Source organism: Stegodyphus dumicola, chromosome 1 (genome assembly GCF_044657685.1).
Source record: "Stegodyphus dumicola isolate Sdum_Otavi_A_Nest chromosome 1, ASM4465768v1".
Lineage (NCBI taxonomy): Eukaryota > Metazoa > Arthropoda > Arachnida > Araneae > Eresidae > Stegodyphus > Stegodyphus dumicola.
The window spans coordinates 60335486-60354977 of record NC_140768.1 but is presented as its reverse complement, the minus strand read 5'-3'; the positions used below and the strand labels follow the sequence as shown (position 1 = coordinate 60354977).

The 19492-nt window shown below is 33.2% G+C and overlaps 1 protein-coding gene across 4 annotated transcripts in view; it reads left to right on the top strand.

Annotated features, from left to right (window-relative positions):
- Positions 1–19492, top strand: part of LOC118189489 (glutamate receptor ionotropic, kainate 2-like) — a 122325-nt gene that overhangs the window by 36420 nt on the left and 66413 nt on the right. For 3 of the 4 annotated variants that reach the window (XM_085815237.1, XM_085815246.1, XM_085815234.1), the window contains exons 3-5: positions 7783–8034; positions 9599–9852; positions 13429–13482. In XM_085815237.1, coding sequence (XP_085671363.1) covers positions 7783–8034; positions 9599–9852; positions 13429–13482 — 560 coding nt within the window. The remainder of the gene's footprint in view (positions 1–7782; positions 8035–9598; positions 9853–13428; positions 13483–19492) is intronic. The other variant, XM_085815251.1, reaches the window with a different exon arrangement.

The following is a 19492-nucleotide window of genomic DNA, read 5'->3' as shown; positions in this document are numbered from 1 at the left end:
TTTGTTCTTCCTTAATTTCTCCGTTTTCGTTTTTAAAACACATTATAGTGGCATGTCGTTGTTTACATAATTCACATCTTATTCTAGAAGTGCAATTAAAACTAAGGTGCCGTGGGTGTAAACAGCGATAACAGATTCCTTTCGCTTTGCATTTCTCCCTTTTTTTTCTCAGTAGACAATAAAGATGCTTGTTTACACGTTATAGACTCGTGATCAGAAGAGTCGCAGAAAACACACGGTGTTTGTCCCCCCCGCAAACTTGCGTTCGTCAACTTCGAAGCTGTGTGTTTCGCAATAGGTCTGGTTTCACTCAGTTTGTTACGCTTTTGCGGCGCCGCCTTTGGCTGGACCGTCTGGAATGTACGTTCCCGCGCAACTAACTGTTCAGAAAGAAATTCCACTAGGTGATTCAAATCGTAATTTGATTTTCGAACTGTTTTATTATATTCCAAAACCAAATCTGCGGGCAATGTTTTAAGCAAAATAGGTGTTAATAAAGCTTCATATGTTTCTGAGGTCATATTTAATGATTCAAGACATCGAATATGTTTCTGTATATAATTGAATAACTTACGGAAATTTTGAATGTCATTACAATCTTTTAGAGGTCTTATTTTCAGTAATTTATCTATATGGGCGTTTATCAGTATATCTTTATTTCCAAATCTTTCTGTGAGGAGTTTAACTGAAGTTTCGTAATTTTCTTCGGTTAAATCGAAACCGTCAATGGTGTTATAAGCAGTACCTCCCCAAAAGGATTTCAAATAATTAAATTTGCTTATAGCGTCAAGCGTTTTATTTTGGTGTATGGCTGATGAAAAAGTGTTCCAAAATGTCAGCCATTCGCAGCTCTCGCCGTAAAACTTCGGAATCGTAAGTTTAGGAAGCTTCACATTATGATTTTCGATGTTAACGTTTTCTATAATACTTTCACTTAACTGTTCAGTGCTTCTTAACACACTCAATTTTTTTGGTTCTATATTAATTGCTTTCAATTTTTTGTTAGCTTTGTATTTAAATGTAGTTATTCTTTCACAATATTCGTCAACACCGTTTAATTCCTGATCTAGATCCTTTATGTCTATTAATTTTTCTATATCGGCATCTATTTGTTTTAACTCGTTCGATTTTTCATTTAGGAGTTCTAAGGAAATTTCTAGTTCCTCTGCATTCACTTCTGTTTTTGGTAATTCAGTTTCGATTCGGCCAATTAATTTTGTAACGGCAGCCCTTATGTGGCCGCGTTTCCTTTTCAATGTATCGATGAATTCCGTCATTGTTTAATATTCAACAATTCAACAAGTATCAGCAATTCACTAATTATTTATGCTTATGTATTATCTATATAACTGATATCAATTTAGACAGTTTCAATAGTTAGGAAAACCGCAGTTACTGGCAGTTCCTGTTCGGGCGCCATGTTAAAAATTTTATCAATTTTGTACTATTAAAAATTTTAGATCATTAAATAGATAAGTGAAAGTTCACTTACCTTCTAAATAGGGCTGCCCTGAACTGCCTTACTTCCTTCTTGTCGGTATCCGTCCCTGTAATGAACTTCGATTCACTGCGAAACACAGCTATAAACTTTTTAAGAAATTTTAATTCGTATGAAAGATATCTACAAAATATTTACAAGTTATAATGATTACAAGCATAATTTATACGGAGACGGTCTATCGTTATACATCTATTAGACGCGTCAGCCGTTCAACTGATTACTTTTAGTCTCTTTCGCCAGAGGGCGTTCGTGGAAGTAAAGTTCTAGTAAGCAAACGCGACAGCTATATTTAATGAGGGCTTCTATTCGTATTCTTTGACTTACATCTTCTTTGTCGTAAAACTGAGCATTTTTGACTGAATTATTTTTTGGATGGTGCTATTTACAACGCTGAGAGTTCATAAAGCATTCCGTAATAATTTTCGTTTTATTTCCTACTGAAAGACGATAGTAGGAAAGACGACATCTTATCTTTCCTACTGAAAGAAAAGATCTTTAATTACTCAACCAATAATTTAAATTTATATCTTTACTGCTTTTAGTAGAGTGAATGCCGAAGCGGAAAAAAAAAACTTAATAAAGCAGTTTTTTAGTGCAATTAAGACTGATTTTGCTTATTAAGTATCATTTACGACTGCATTCCAAATACGATATACATTCTTATGTCTAACTATTTCATGTAGTTTGAATGTAATTTCATGTCAGAAAAGAAAGTACTAAAACTGATTGCAAATGTATTGGAACATTAAAACTTTTTGAAAAAGGGTTATAACCGAGATTTTCCTGGTCTTCCGTGAGTTAAAATTCCCCAAAATGCCATATCTGGCTGACTTTTATTTATCTCCGATCTTGCATTATTATGGACACTTTCAGTCAATTCTAAGAATTCAAAATTTTTTCACATTTTCTTTTCCTGAAGTACAATAAACTCTTTCCAAATGCGGACTTGAGGAGCGTGATTTTGCATACACACGTTATCTTAATTGTCTCTGTTTCATTTGTCCAATGCAAGAATTTTAATTCTACACGATGCGCTGCAAATGTAGACATTTTATTCTTCCCACCAATCACCATTTTCTTAATCCAACCAACGGACGAAGGAATAACAAAAACATTCAAAGTCTGTTCTATGTCAAGCATGTTTACATCTCTGCAAATAAAGTAATAGACGAAGAAGAGTAAGATATACTAATGGTATTGCACAGAAATTATTAAACTCGCTTGGAAGCAAGTGAATTTATCAACAATGAATGCTTATTGGTATCAGCGCTGGCCAGAAGTTGTCAAAAGTTTTAAAGGATTTTCATCGATCGAAAATGAAGCCAATGAAATCGTACAAATTGCAGAAGCAATAAGCGGCAAAGAGTTTTCATGTACGGAAGAAGGCGAAAACAAAGAATTAGTCGAGAATGATAAGATAAATGAATAATTGGATCATCTTATAAATGCAGCCGACGGTTGAATCAAGGATAGTAATGAAGATAAAGAGCCTTTTAACATATAAAAAGTTAAACGAATTTTTAGAAAAGGGCACAGAACCTGTCTAATTTTATAATGAAAATTTATCCAAAGGAAAGAAGAGTACACTTTTTGAAAGGCACTGAAAAGTTTGTACTGCTTACCCCAAGTCGTTTAATAAGTTCACATTGTCCCAAGCAAAACTCACTAGCTATTTAAAAAAATAATTGCATCATACATCGGATTGTCTGGAAAATAATGCAGGTTTTTGCAATTATTTATGTTTCGTGTACATTTTTAGCAACAAAAATATTTTGAATTACATTGGTTTATATATCACTTTGAAGCTCTATTTTTCGTTCTATATTTCTATAATAGTTTTTTTTTTTTTGTTCCAAAATTATTTTAATAAATATTTACTAGGTGTGTTTTTATATGTCAAAACGGAATTTTCGGAAAATTTACTTTTATGAGTATAAGCTAGGCGACAGCGCAGCTATATGGGGCGAGAAAAGTGTTAATGAATCTACAGTTCAATGGTGGTACCAAAAGTGTCGACGTGGAGAATTTGACCTGGAAGATCAAGAGCGTTGTTAACGCTCTTCAGCTGTTGATGACGATGATTTGAAAACTTTAGTTGAAACAAAATCGTGCACAACTGTTCTAGAGCTTGCGGAATAGCTTGGCGTAAGCAAAATAATGATTTCTGATCACTTGAATCTTATAGGAAAGTCAAAGAAGCTCCATAAGTGAATGCTTCAAGAATTGAACAAAAATGTAAAAAACTCGCCGTTTTGAAGTGTCGTCTGTTCTTCTTCGCAACAAAAACGACCCTTTTCTTGATCGAATTGTCACGCGCGATGAAAAGTTCATTCTCTATAACAACTGGTAACATTTTGCTCAATAGTTCGACCGCGGTCAGACGCCAGTACACTTTCTAAAGCCAAATTTGTACCAAAAGAAAATTATGGTGACTGTTTGGTGGTGTCTCATCCACCACAGCTACCTAAATCTGGGTGAAACGATTACGGCAGCTAAGTAGTGTCAACAAATCAACGAAATGCACCAAAAATTGCAACGCATGTGAACGGCATTGGTCAACAGAAAGGAGCCAGTTCTCCACGACAATGCTCGGCCGTATCTCTTGCAATTGACGCTACAGAAATTGAACGAATTGGGATACGAGAATCTCCCTCTTTGCCCATATTCGCCTGACCTCTTGCCGATCGATTATCACTTTTTCAAACATCTGGATAGCATTCTGCAGAAGAAATGCTTCAGAAACCAAGACGAGACCAAAAATGCCTTTAACAACTTTATCGCATCCAGAACTTCAGAATTTTATTCTACCGGCATAAATAAACTTATATCTCCTTGCCAAAAATGCATTGATTCGGCTGGTGCTTATTTTGATTAATAAAATTTTTTGAGTTGAGCTATGATACTTTAAAGATATAGGTTAAAAACCTGCATTATTTTCCGGACAATCTAATACCTACTTATTAAGCAGTCATTGAAATCCTTTCAACTGACATTTGTTTCACTTTTCTTTTTTTTTATACAATAATATTTAAGTTTTCATGAATTGTACTTACATTCTTTATCAGGACTACACCTAACCCGTTTTTTCCAGAGAAAGTTAACTTTGCGTAGCGCAGTTTTTCCATACGCCCAACGTGCTAATGACGTAACCCCGTTTGGCAATGGCTTACTATATTAACTGACTTGTGAAATAAATCTGGAATATTATTTATATGTACTAATTAAAATGAGTATCAAATTTAACATATTTTGATAAATCCAAATGTTAAAAAAGAAATTTATTAATATATTTTTTCTGGTCCTTGTGTCCGTGAAGCATTTTTATCTTTCCTTTGGACGCAATAATTTTCAATCGTTTAAAACTCATTTAAGGGGCCTCATACACCTTAAAACCTTTAAGATCTTCGAATATGTGACTATTGCAAGAATTGAAATATTTTATTTATTTTAAAAAAGCAATTACTTCCAACTTTTGGACAGCTGATTACATAATACAGCTGCTTTGGGAACTAGTAACCAGAAAGTTTGTGTTGCTACAAATATTTTTGTAATTTATAGCTGCATTGGGAACTAGTAACCAGAAAGTCTTTGTTGACACAAATATTTTTGTAATTTAATCTGCTTTGTGACAAAATTTTTTTATACGTTCACATCACGGTGTTTCCACCTTGCGCATGATATTTTAAAAATGGCTAATGATGCATACTTGAAATTTATTGGAATTCTTTATATGGGCACTATCCTCTAACTGAACCAAAAATATTGTGAATATTTTAATATGAAAAAATTTTATGTATGAAAACATTACAGACTTTTTTAATAAAATACATTTTATATACTCAACTCCAAATAAAATAAAAATTTAACATGGAATTTTTAGAACTTTTGGTTCACAGTTATTTTCAAATGTTTTAAAACCAATATATTACATATGGAATTAAATTATGCAACAGAATGTTTTAAACTGTGCGCGCAAGGTGGAAACAAGACGTGAACGCATAAAAAAATTGTCACAAAGAATATTAAATTATAAAAATATTTGTGGCAATACAAACTTACTAGTTCTCGTTACTAGTTCAGTGTGTGTGATTATGGCAAAGCCTCGAGGGCTATCTGCCTAAGAGGAGGGATGGACTTTCTAAGGACTCTCTTCGTGGAGGACTTTCTAAGGGAAACTGGCTCGTATACACGTTACACATGGGGAAAACCACGAAAACACCCATGCAGCAGCCCGTTCGCGGGATTCGAACCTCGGACCGAACTACCAGTGTTCAGCGACCTTACCGCTCGGTCGCTGGTGGGCCGTTACTAGTTCAGAAAACAGCTATATTATGTAATCAGCTGCAAGAAGTTGGAAGTAATTAAATAAATAAGTTATCCCTATTATTGCAACAGTAACATATTCGAGATGTTGAGGATTTTAAGGTGTATGAGTCCTCTTAAAAGGTAATCTTGTCAGTACTTTAAACTAACTTTAAAAAATAATGTTTGATGGTCTGACCTATGCAAGTACATAATTTTCGATGTTCCAGTATTGACATTTACGAGGAAGATTTACCAAAAAATTACGATACGTAACTCACGAAATAAATATTAGGTATAAAGTGCAGTGCATTGTTATTTACTAATGTAAAATTTAACATTTTATACAATCTGATTAAGAAAAATATATAAATAATATAGTATATTTTTATAATAAATTTCAAATTTTTAATTCCAGTAAAACAAGGTATTGGAGAAAGGTTTTAAAAATGTGTCGATGTATTGCAATTAAGAGGAAGGATTTTACAAGCTTGATGTCAAAATATGGTAGTTGTTATTTACGTATCGGATTAGATTTAGGTAATCCAAATTAAAATGGTTTAAATATCATTTTAATTCTTTGTGAAAATTTTAATTGAAAAAAAAAGAGAATAACAAAATGCATTGCATTACGATTTTTACTTAATTAAGTTTCTTCTCAAATGAAACATGAACGTTATGTGCGAACGGAAGTTATATTTTTATATGATTTTTTTTTTCATTTTGCATAGATAGGCAATAGGCAACTTTTCCGGGATATAGCCGTGGAAAGACTAAAAACCTGTTTTTTCCGTTTTTTCCTGGTGTATATTCAGTAAAACAATTTTTCATTTACAATTTTTTATTTTGATACGCATCAAACTTTAAAAACATTATGTATATTATACAAAAAAGTAAAGTGTTATACTAGCATTAGATAATAAAGATATTTTATATAGTAGTATTACGTAAATAGTAATACGAAATGAAAAATATTTGCAATAAATATCTATTGGTCACACGGATTTTGTAAAGTGAGCGATAAGGAATATCTGTAGATATATTCAGTGGCTTACATTTGTTTCCGGGTACTTGTATTGTTGAAACTTATTTGGATATATCTTGTACTAAATATTGAAACATAGACTAGATATTTTTTCATATATATTAATTTTTCTCTATTTTAATTCTTGCTAGTTATAAAAAATATCATAAAATATTTCTTTGTAATAAAATAATTTTCATACAATGTCAGTAACTTACATAACAATTCGGACACTCGAAGGTTTTATTAAAATGTTTCGGCATACGATGTTTCTTGTCATACCATTTTGTTTTAAATAAACATATATTTACAAGAATTATCGTCCGCATTGGAAATTTTTAGCTGTTTAGCAAAATATATTAACCGTTTCCTGTGTTCCTCTGAGATCTCAATTTTTTTCCTTTGCAAAAAATGGAATCTGTTTTTGACTCACTGCAGTATGCAACAATGAATTTTCTTTTGTTCGTATCCCAACTTGCGATACAAATATATACCAAATATTGCAGCAAGCACGAGACGAAGATGTTTTATCATAATCAACACACGGTTCAAAAATTTAAGAAAGATCGTGTTTCATTTTCAAAACAAAGTGGTTCGAGTGGTCCTGTTAGACCAGTTGTCGAAATTATGATAATTGCAGCCACTGTCTTTGTTCGAAAATAATCACCAAACGGGGTTGAACTGATTGGCTAAAATTCTAAAACAAACTTTGTATTTGAAGGAAAGAGGTCTATATGTAATCTAACGCAAAATCAGTAAAATATTATTCAAAATCTAAGCCAGTTTATGATTGCTTTTTGCCTGATTTTAAATAGTCCTCATGTATGCATGATTATTATACTTATATGCATATATTTCTAGTATATCCGCTACATCTAAATGAGGAGATATTTTTCTTAGACATGTATTAGAATGTCAATTTTGTACATGAAATTTGCAATGTCTCATCTTTCAGGTTGCGGACTTTTAGGAAAAGGCGTTGCTGCTGTTTTCGGACGGCTGCCCGAATTGGTCAGCATGCATATGCAATCCATCTGCGATAGTTTAGAAGTTCCTTTCATTGACTCTCGTTGGGATTACTGGCTCAAGAGGGATCATTTGTCTATTAACCTCTATCCGCATCCTAGCGTATTAAGCAGCGCTTTTATCCATCTTATAAACATCTGGGGATGGAGAGATTTCTTTCTAGTTTACGAAGAAGATGAAGGTAAATGATATCCAAAAAATATTTTTATTCTGACTTATACCTTACGAGAAATTAGTTTTATTCAAATAATGCTGCTATAGATTTTATTAAAAATAGAGAAATATTGAAAAACTGTTAAAATACATTTCATCAACTGAAATAGCGCGAACTATTAAGAATTCTAAAAACCACACCCCTTATTCCGTAAAATTCGACTTCTCGGAAACTCGACAGTCTATCAGTTCACATTATGTCGAGTTTGCGGGACTCGACTATCTTTCAACTTAGAAGTTAATTCAAACGGTGATCGCAGCAAAAGTATATAAAAATATTAAAATATTGTTTCTAAGTTAACCAACCAGCCGTATATGTTGTTTATATTCTCAGGTAGCAAAGGGAGTGAGTTAAAGTTATAATTTTCCTGTTTATATGAAATACGCTTGATAAATTTCTTAATCAACAAAAGCAAGTGCAATTACCTTTTACCTGTACAGTAAGATAACGTTCTTAAAATTCTATCATTTGTTTAGAATATAACTAATTAGAGAATTATAACTAAGTTTTAAAACTTTAAATTTACTCTATTTAGATAGTTATAATTTTGTTCGTGTGTAAAAGCATTGTGTAAATTATACATGTTATCACGTAAAAACAGTGTGAAGAGCTTAAAGGTATCCACGTAATATTTGGAATCCTTGTCTATACATAAGGTGACAAGTAAAACTAATTATTTTATTCAGAATCAGAGGATTCTATTCACTTGTACTTTCTTCTTTTTTTAAATTTGAATCTTTGACATCAGTGTTTGACGATATTCTATAAATGATCCAAAAGACATTAAATAGATTATTTTGTGATATTTTCTTTAGCGCTATGCGCTCGGAATGTTTTACTTCATTATGCCGAATATCTTCCCGTAAAATTTCCTTTTCAACGTTGACAACATCTAGAACTCAAAGGCTAAAAGTCTAGGCTATATGCATAATATCGGAGTGTTGATAAATCAGTTTCAGACAGTGATGTCAATCCCGCAACAGCAGCATATAGCTCGATATTGTCCTGGATCCAAGTCTTTGTGTCTTGAGAAAATGCTGTCTTTTCCTCCTCAAAACGCAATGTAAATTATTTTTAAAGACATACTTTATTCTCTGTCCACGGTCGTGCAAAGTTAACACCGAAACCGCAATGCCAGAACGCATCTGGTAGATGAGGCATGTGCAAGAAGTATTACCAACTTGACGGGCCCTTATCAGTGAAACGCTGAAGCATGGCATTTGGTAACCATTATGTATAATTTAAATTTCAAGTGTTTCGTTATAGATATTCTCAAGAGTTTATCAAATATGCAGTCGTATCTCTACCATTCAGGTAACTGCCATGACAAAGCGTATTAGATGTTTTGTCGACTACTGCATGGTCAAACACCCCAATGTATAAACTCCTCAAAATTCCATAGTAATATCGGAAAAGAAAAACAGTAGCAGCCTTAAAACGTTTCATTCTACCTTTGTACATAGGCATGGGAAGAAAAGTTTTTTCATAGTTCATTTGCCATCTTAATGTAAAGTATGTTTTGTTTTTTTAGCAATAGTCCGAATGAAAGAATTTTTGATAGAAGGCGAAAAAACATTGAAAGAAGACTCAGATGTCGAAACGGAAAAATCGGAAAACAAAGATCCAAAGTGGAAGATCAAAATGTACCAATTCAATCGTACTTCCAGTTTTCGTGACACTTTTTGGCAGATCAAACGAGCAGTAAAGACAAATAAGGATTTATTATTAAATTATCATATTGTACTTGATGTCTCCAGGAAGAACTTATATACAGCTCTGAAAGCAGTAAGTAGAGTTTGAATTATTTTTCCTTCTATGTGGTATTTAATAGTTACTGTATTTTCCCATGTATAAGACTCAGTTTTTCTTTTAAAATCTCATGTCTAGAGCCTGGATGCGTCTTGTATAAAACGGTAGGACCTCCACCAACGGAAACGCCATTGATGGTGTTTCGTTGGCCGTAGTGGCGGCGAATGAAATCAAGGGTGAAAGACTGTCGATGACGCGTACGCGGAGTGCGCATTAATACGTGTTTTATCTTGCTATAATCTTAATGTGTCACGTTTTTCGCAGAAACCGCTCAGTAAAGAATATCGTAGAGCACTGAATTCACGTTAAAAGTGATCCAGTTTGAAAAAGTGAATAGAAATTGTACTGCTGAACGTACGTTTGGCCGTCCTCTAACTGAGAAAACAATCCGAGACTAACTACGGGAAAAAGGAACACTACTAAAGATGCCACGGTTGATGAAGGGCATGAGAGGCAAGTCTGCGAAATGGCCTGATATAAACAGAAAATTGAAGAGCAAAGAGCAATTGGAATTTGTGTGTCCACAAAAATAATTTAACTTGAATTAATTGAAAAGTGTTGCTCGTGAAAATCGCATTTCAAAGGATGACACGATTGGTGCTTTTCAGGTTCATGAAACGAGACAGAGTAAGCCTGCGTACACGCACCCAAAGGATACCTAAAAGCTATGAGCAGAAGGTCGTTAAATTTCATCTTTTTTCTAGTTTGATTTGGGTCAAATTGCAAATGTAGACGAAGTCGTCCTTCAGTTTTACGTCCCTGGTAACAGGACTGTTGGTAAGAAGAAGGTGAAGATTGTAACTATGAAGACAAATAAATGGATATGAAAAGAGATATCATGCAGTTTTTCTATCTTGTGATAAGGGAAGCAAACTGTCCGTTGTGCTGATTTTCAGATTAAAAACAATGCCAGAAGAAATCGTTCTCGGAGAAGTGATTTTCCATGTTCATAACAAGGGTTGGGTTGATTATGATGTGATGAAGATATGGTTTGAGAAAATTTGGACAGAATACCACATTGTCTTTTACGCAAACCTACTTTATTGGCCACTGATTAGTTTATAGCACACACAACAGATAGGACTAAAAGCATTGCGGCAGATCAATTAACAAAATTTGACGTCATACCTAGAAGCTCGATATTTCAAATCCAGCCTCTTTGATGGCCAGTCTTGGATGATCCAGTCATTAACAAATTCTTCAGAGCTGCCATGAGAGAAAAATAGAACGAATGGATGATGAAGTCTTCTGTGGACACTTTGACACCAATAGGAGAATGAAGAAATCAACTATAGGAAAGTTTGTTCCTAAGCGAAAAATTCCTGGGGTAATATCAAGATTAAGATTATTGCTAAGTCATTAAAAAGTGTGACATTTCCAATTTCTCAGATCGATTCTCCATTAAACCGAATGTTTCAGAGCAATATGTGCTGTGCAGGAAATTGCTGTGAATCCCAGTTGCAAATAGGAAACATTTATTAGGATTATTTTCATTATTTCATTCAATTTTTGTTTATGTGAAATCTTATCTGAATGCCATTTATTGTTTGTTATATCTGAAAATTTAGCTGGCTGATGCCCGTTTTCATTGGTATGCAATGGTTAGAGGATGAGTTTTCTTAAAGGAAATTGCCTGAAATATAATGGATATTGCTTTGTTTGTTACATTTTCCATGTATCCTCCGCGGTGCTCATCATGCATGTATACCATTTGATTTAGTTCTTTTACTAATCTTCCAACATTCAGATACTCAGAAAGAAGATATTAATTAGTTCTTGAGTAGTTAGTACCATGCCTAAAAACTGACATCCGAAATGAAAAGAAAGCAGGCTATTAACATTCACATCAGTTTTACATCTTATTATTCCGAAGTCTAATTGCTTCATTATACTTTAGACGAAATTCTAGCTTAAATTCGAACATCGCATTCCGCCTATCTCATTTAATAATTTTTAGAAAAACTAATAATGGCCATATTGAAAATGACGGCTATGGTACTTGTGCAGGCAAGACTCCACATTATTCAGCGTCAGGTGTGCTATCCGCAACCGCTCAAGGACAACAACGAAAAAGATAGCAATAACCGGTTTCTCGCCCCTTCTTCGAGGGTGTAGGACGGGCCTCGATCTGTCCTCTCCCTGGCCGATGCGATGTGTCATTTTTCCTGCTTCTCTTGCTGTTCCTTCGATGCTGTGTGATATACGTGAAAATCCTTTTTATTAAGATTTTACATGAAGATTCAGGAAAATAATTACTCCTGTTTCCTATACATTGTTGCAGAAAACAATTTTTGTTCAGCTTCTTTCTCCTTTCGAGAACTCTTCGCACGCACGTGTTTGTGAGATCTGAAACTTCCTGATTTGAAGAAGAAAAAGCAGAAATACCATTATTAATCGAATACGCCTAAGGACTGCCATCAAAATTCGATTGTTCCTTTTACACCAAGACTTTGTTTAGAGCTGATGGAGAAAGATTGACTTTTATGAGTGCAACGTTAATTCTGGTGATGCACATCACTCGTGCTTGATGTTCAAATTTATTCGTCTGTCTGGTTGATAATTTTATTTACATTAATGCTTATTTCAATATCAAAGGCGAAGAATAAAATATAATTGATTTGGTAACATACAGTTGTCATACTTGGGGTAAGTACTTTGATTTCATATTCTCTTCTAGATCACACATTTTGATCTGCACGTTGTAAGTATTTTTTGGGTTATTGCCACATAACGCGATTTACTAAGTAAGCAATTCATTTGAATTACATTTGCTAATAATTTAATTCAAAGATCGCCAAGTCACTATTTTTGGTGCTCAAATAATTCTAATTCACTACACTTAATTCTGTTTTATTTTTACATTTAGCACCGCAGCACACCATATATTATAATAGTACTCATACTTCCCTGAAGCAATAGCGCTTTAGATTCCTTAACTGTAAGTAGAATTCCTTAACTGCAGGAATTTACGAAACAGAAAGGTATTTCTAAATTTTTGGAGAACATTAAGATGGCAAAACAGAAAGATCACGCAACTCTTAAAATATATTTAAGAAGAAAAAAAAATTTCCAAAATTCAACATTCGACTAGATAGTGACATACAGAATTTACAGGGTGTAAGGGTCATTCATTTCCGACTTCAGTCAGTAGATGTAGTTAAGTGCTGGTTAAGGGTTTCAATTAAAACTGGAGGTATACAGAGAGGCAGATAAAGAATTTCTGGAAGAAAGGACAAGCTACGTCTTTTGGGGGGAATGCGTTTGAGGAAAAGTTTCTAAAAAACATTTTTCACGATTTATGCTCGAAATTTTCGGTTTCAATACATACCAAAACGTGGCAAAAAAGCTAGCTCGTTTCTTCCTGAAAACCAAACTTCAGAAAAAACTATTAATTATATTTAGTAGTTTCATGCATTTGACTGCTTGTTAACTTAAATAAAGGTACAAAAGTAATGACATTTAAACTGCAGCAATATATCAAGCAGATGTTATGAGTAAAATATAAACAGTGAGTAGACTTTGTACAGCTTTTCATATTTTATTTTCTTTTAGGCTCAACAAGTCGGAATGATGACAGAAGATCAAAAATACCTCATAGTTAGCTTGGTAAGTATTTACTTGCTTACTAGATTTTCATTTATATTTTGACGTACTTCGAAAAACTTGTAAAGATAAATTGATAGAAAGTACATACAAAATTCTTGGCAGATAGTGCAAGAAGAAAAGGAATGATGTATTATACTACTCGCAATTACCGAATTTTCGAAATAACGAATTGATTATTTTAAGCAAAAACAAATAATGGAATATTTTAGCATTTTTAACTGGTCAGAGCACTAGTAGTTCAAAAAAAAAGGATGGTGTAGCATCTTACTACCAACTTAATGAGTATATTAAATATATTTACAAGACATACAACGCATTTCCTTGCAAGTCAAACAAAAGGCAGATTCCATAATTGTATACAAGTAATCGTATGAACAAAACTAAGGAGTGATTATATAAGATATATTAGTTTTTTTAAAGTTATCATGTATGTGGAACAAATGAGACAAATGCTAAATTTTCTTGAATCCTAATTCTAATCACTCACCAGAGACCAAGTGGATAAGATAAATTAACATTGGCGATTCGAACCAGTTTAAATCCCTGAGACACATTTTACTTAATAAGAATGTTTTTTAAATTAAAGTGAAATTATTTTAACAAGAAACAAACTTAAGAACGCTGTTTTTAAGCATATTTTAAGGAAATTTAATAACTGTATAATTAAAATCTCGAAACTTAAGGCACATTTTCTCACAATTATTTGATAAAAATTATTTGAGAATTTAACTATGAATAACAGCCGCAAAGAATAACAGCGACGTCTTACGCCTCCTGCTTCAAAATAACCCAATGACTCTACAGTGGCGCCCGAACTAAACGGTTTGGCAGTAATTCGTCACCACCAAGATATGGCAATTGGGTCTCGTAATCCCCAGTCGCCCATTAAAATGGGGAGTAGAGTCATTAAGTTATTTTGAAGCAGGATACGTGAAAAATGTGCAATGCAATCTCCGGGACTCGAACGTGGACCTCGCGAATACGCGCCGAGTGTGCCACCGTCACACCGCAAAACCATGCTGAAAGGAGGGAGAAAATACCTTATAATATTGCCTGAGCTGTGAATGGCGTTCACATAAAGTTGTTCAAATAGAGGTCTTGAGTTTTTTCATTGTCTTGAGTTTCAGATAAATTTCTGCAAATTTTTATGGAACACAGTAGGGTTCCTGCACAATATCCATACTTCTATCGGTGGAGCAGTGTTTAGACACGCCGGAGTGCCTAGGCACTGTGTCTTAACCCTTCTACAACAATTTACAACCTTCTAAATTGTGCACAAAATAACTAGCATAATGTATATAATTTATGTGGGTATACATTTGTATATATATATATATATATATATATATATATATATATATATACATTAGCATTTAAAGAGTAATTGCGAAATGCAAAATACAGTAGTGGGAAACAGAACGTAAATGATAAAAAAAACAATGGAAGGAAAACTCAAACCATAGAAATGCAAAACCAATACATAAAGAATAAAATAAGCAAAAGTACATTAATTTTCAGTAATAAAACTAAAACTTGGGTTTAAAATGGCCATAGACCCTTCTTTTTGTCGTTAATATCTTTAAAATAATAATTATATCCACAGCCAAAAACTAGAATAAACGTTTACTAGGAAGCTGTTTCACGATTGCAGACCAGCTAGAACAACAATGTTTGTTTACTGACACTGCATTTAGTTTAAATGACTAAACTTCGACAGCAAAGAAAAGAAAGTAGAACCGTCCAACTTTGTTTTAAGAAAAGATCTAAAAATAGCGAAATGAACATAAAATGGAGAGCTACTTAAATGTGGAATGGCGTTGAGAAGAAATAGAATGGAGGAAGTCTGGTTTCTTAAATTTCGAGGTTTCTCTTGTACAAACAGAAGTCTAAAAAAGCATAAAAAATCTCATTTCGGTATGCAAAAAACTTTAAAAAATTGCGATTTCAATATAAATTGTAAATATAGTTTTTTATTATTGTTTTACATTTTTTCTGTTCAGAATTGTTTAAAAGAAATCTTCTTTAATTTTTACTTGGTTATTCAAACGACACCGTTTAAAATTTTGTCGATCAATTTGCTTGTGAAAACAATATTCAAAAGGCAGAAATATTAGAATTTAAGGTTAAATACAGTTATAAAAATGACGATGTTTTATAGTCACATTTTACTAAATAGCTTCGATTCTGAAAACATAAAATGCAATTTAGTTTTGGCATCCTTGTAACTGTCTGATTTGTCAAAATAAGTAGAAAGAAAATTTTATTTGATGCATACTTATAAATTCTTTAAATGATATGGCATTCATTAAATTATATATTGTACCGATGTGACATTTGAAAAACATATGCACAACATGTAAAAACGAAAATTTTGATTAGGTCGAAAATTAGAGCAGTAATATTAAAAGCAGGGCAAAGAAGCGTCGCCCAGACGGTATAGTGGTTAGGGAAAGCTACTGCGGTATCGAAGGGCAAGGTTTCGAATTCCGGAGAAGACATGGATGTTTGTAAGCGTATAGTGTCCGTGCGGCATGTTGCACTGTAAATATGCGGCGAGCCGAAAGTCATCTCGTGTGGTTTGGTGGAAGAGGAGGGGGGTAAGATCCTATGACCATCTCCCAGTGTGCTCTCCCTCAAATTTAAGGTGGAAAATAGAAGTTAATTTCTCTTTGGAGTAGGTTTTAGCAACCATTCTCCCATATATTACGGACACGACAGCATGGTACAACAACAAGGGTAGGAAAGCAAAACTCTCGAAATAAGTGTTCAAAATTAACGAAACTTCAGTGACTTGCGATATACACCAACAATTTCGGAAAACATTTCTCTGTCGAAGATTGGTATAGCTAAATAAATGTTATATTACGCATTTTAAATTGAAATTTGTATTTACGAATCAATCAAGTAATGGCAAATGCGTTTAACACAGTTACTTTAAATTAAGATTACAATTTGATTGGGTAGCATTTTTATGTTTCTTTCACTGAACATACATACATTTCTTCATTAAATAACTTTTTTTATATATATAAAAGTAATGTTTGGCATCGAAGTTATTTATCCACTATGGTTTTCCCACAGAATGTCACTTTGTACAATTTCGTAGTGTATTTTTTCTTCCCTCTTTCCCTCCAGAAGAGTATTCAGACTTTTTTTTTTAATTTCTATTAATTCTAGATAGGTAGGCTGTTTGTATCAATTCATGAATAGCTGTGCAATATTTAACATGTGCTAAACCAAGACTGTACGATTGTGCAAATCTCTGATGAATTTTAAACGAAAACAAATCACTTGCGAGAATAACAGAAGGGCGAATATTGTTCTTTCTATTTACCCATCTATTTGTTTTCCCTTAATCAGAAAATTGCGCCCATTCGGCGTTGCGCACATTAAACATTACACACACACACACACACACATATATATATACATATATATATATATATATATATATATATAATGTTATATGATGAATAATAATTAATTATTAATTATTATTAATAATAATAATATCAAGTTATTATTATTAAGTTCTTATTTTTTTCATGAAGTTTTATGTGTCGTTAGGGTTGCCCCATCTAGTTAGATTTCACTCCAACGTATATTGTTGGCGGTAACAGAAGTCCGTTTAATATAAAAGTACCGTAAAGTCAATCATCTAAGTAGAAATTTAAAAATGATAAGAAATATATCCAAAATGTGTGGAAAAATCCGATGCACGAAATTTTAAGGAATTTCCTAAAATTCGCCTCAGCGATATTACGACGTAATGATAATATCTAAATTACTGCTAGCGATGCATAGCAGAGAACAAATTAGCTTTTTAAAATTTTGCATATTGATATATTTAACTTACAAGCCTTGTTACTGTAATATACCTTGGAGAATCAATTTCATTTTCACTTTCAGTATTTTTCTTATTAAACTTCGTATTTGATTATTACACTCCGTATTTCAATTTCAATACTTTTTCCATTATTGCTTTTAATAAAGAAAACTGCTCTAGGAGGAAAAAAAAAAAAAAAAAAAAAAAAAAAAAACCACCAAACAGCTAACTGATAAAATTAACCCTGACCTTCAGAAAATCTCCCCAACAATTTTAGTTGATTACCAAACCTCCCCTCCCCCCCAAAAAAAAATAAAGGAAAAGAAGAAAGAGAAAGCCAGGAAATGAAACACAGATGTGGACCCACCTTTCTACGTTAATGAGCTCACCGATGAGTTGCAGAGAAACAAAGATACAGCTGCCTCTCAGTGACCTAGACTCGCAATGAGCCCAGTCTGGGAACACCTCAGTTCGCCATTCGATTTTAGGCCAGATTTCAAGGTAAAAATTTAAATTTAATATAAAATAAGAAGATGAGCATACAGCCAAAAAATAATATAGAAATTTTCTTTCAAACAATTCTTTTTATACCCTAAAATATCTGGAAGATTTCTTTGAAGAATGAGGGTCTTAAAAAACTAAACATGGCTAAAATTATATGGACTGGTTTGTGTTGAGCTGCCAACTACTATAAATAAAGAAGGTCCAGAGTAAGCTATAGTAACCTTCAAATCCTTTTTCATTCAATTTTTCTGTGCGTGCAGAAGGAAATAGTTGAAGATTGGAATGACAGACTTAGACAACTCCTAGTGAATTTTCAAATACATAGTTACATTTTAGAATTCTTACACTGACATTTTGCTCTTTTTGTGTTATTTTACATACTTTGGCGCAGAAATGGCATCATTTCAAACTCTGGAATGACATAATTACAAAATTTGGTTTTCTCACATACGTTTGAATTAAATTTTCGCCCGCACCTATGAGTGTTTTTACATTAAAGAAACAAACACTTGTCCTCCAAGGTGACTTCCTAAGCAGCCCTGACACCACTTTGGGGATGCAATAGATCTTGAAATATCTTCTAAGGCCTTTTTTTACAAGGTGAAAAAAGAATGCACATTGAGAGACTTTGTGGTTTTCCACTGTGAGTTGAAATCGGCCTCGTAATATTTAATTTCCTGGAGAAGTGAAGTCGATTCTAGGTTAAACTGAGTTAGACACAAGTAGGTTAATCATCATCATCGTTTTTCTATGCACAATGACTTAAAAATTTGAGTTTTTTAATATTCACTTAAAAGGTCTACTTTTCAATTCGTCGCAAGTATTGGAAAGAAATTAGATTGAGAAATTTGACAATAACCAAATGAGAGAATTTTAGCGTAGAAGACATCAATTAATACTTTATAGTGGTTCTCAATTTAAATAATACCGTAAGAATACATAAAACTTCTGTATACTGGAGTACTAACTAAAATGTTGCCTGATAATCCATCACCAATAGGACTGGTAAACGGAAGTCGTAGGCCTTCCTTAGTTGCTTTTGAAATAAAAGGAACTAACGAGTATAGGTATTGCTTTTATGTGCTCTTATGGTGTAAAGATTAAATCGTTATTTAGTTCAGCACACTGAAGAACCCGAGCTTAAATTAGAGCGAAGGTGTAGTTTATTTTCAAGCATTTCGGTTCTAAATTCCTATTCTCCAGAGTCATATAACTTTCAGAAAAGTTAATGGGATGCTTCTATAGTCTTCCATTTACTACTACGTTTCTTTCAAAGGAGATTTATATGATTAAAATCTTTTTTTCAGTTTTGTTAATGTATTATTTTAGCTTGGAAAAATAGAATTTTTCCTCAATCTTTTTCAACCTATTTATGTTAACATATTGTTGTGAAATGCCCAGCTGCATTAAGGTAGCTTTCCCGGAAGGCGGGCTTACGTTTGTCCGAAAGTGGAAGGGAAAGGAAGTGTTGCCAGACTTGCGCGAAATCGCCCATTTGGAGATATTTAGGGATATGCCATAGAAGGAACGAGAACATTCTAGAACGCATTCTTGGCGGTTTTCCTCGGGAATGTTCTTGATGGTAGGTTATATATACCCTGCCTGTACGCGAATAAAATAGTATGCTGAATTCAGTAGTGTAGTAGTGACCTGAGACCAGAAATTAGCTCAAGAGCGATC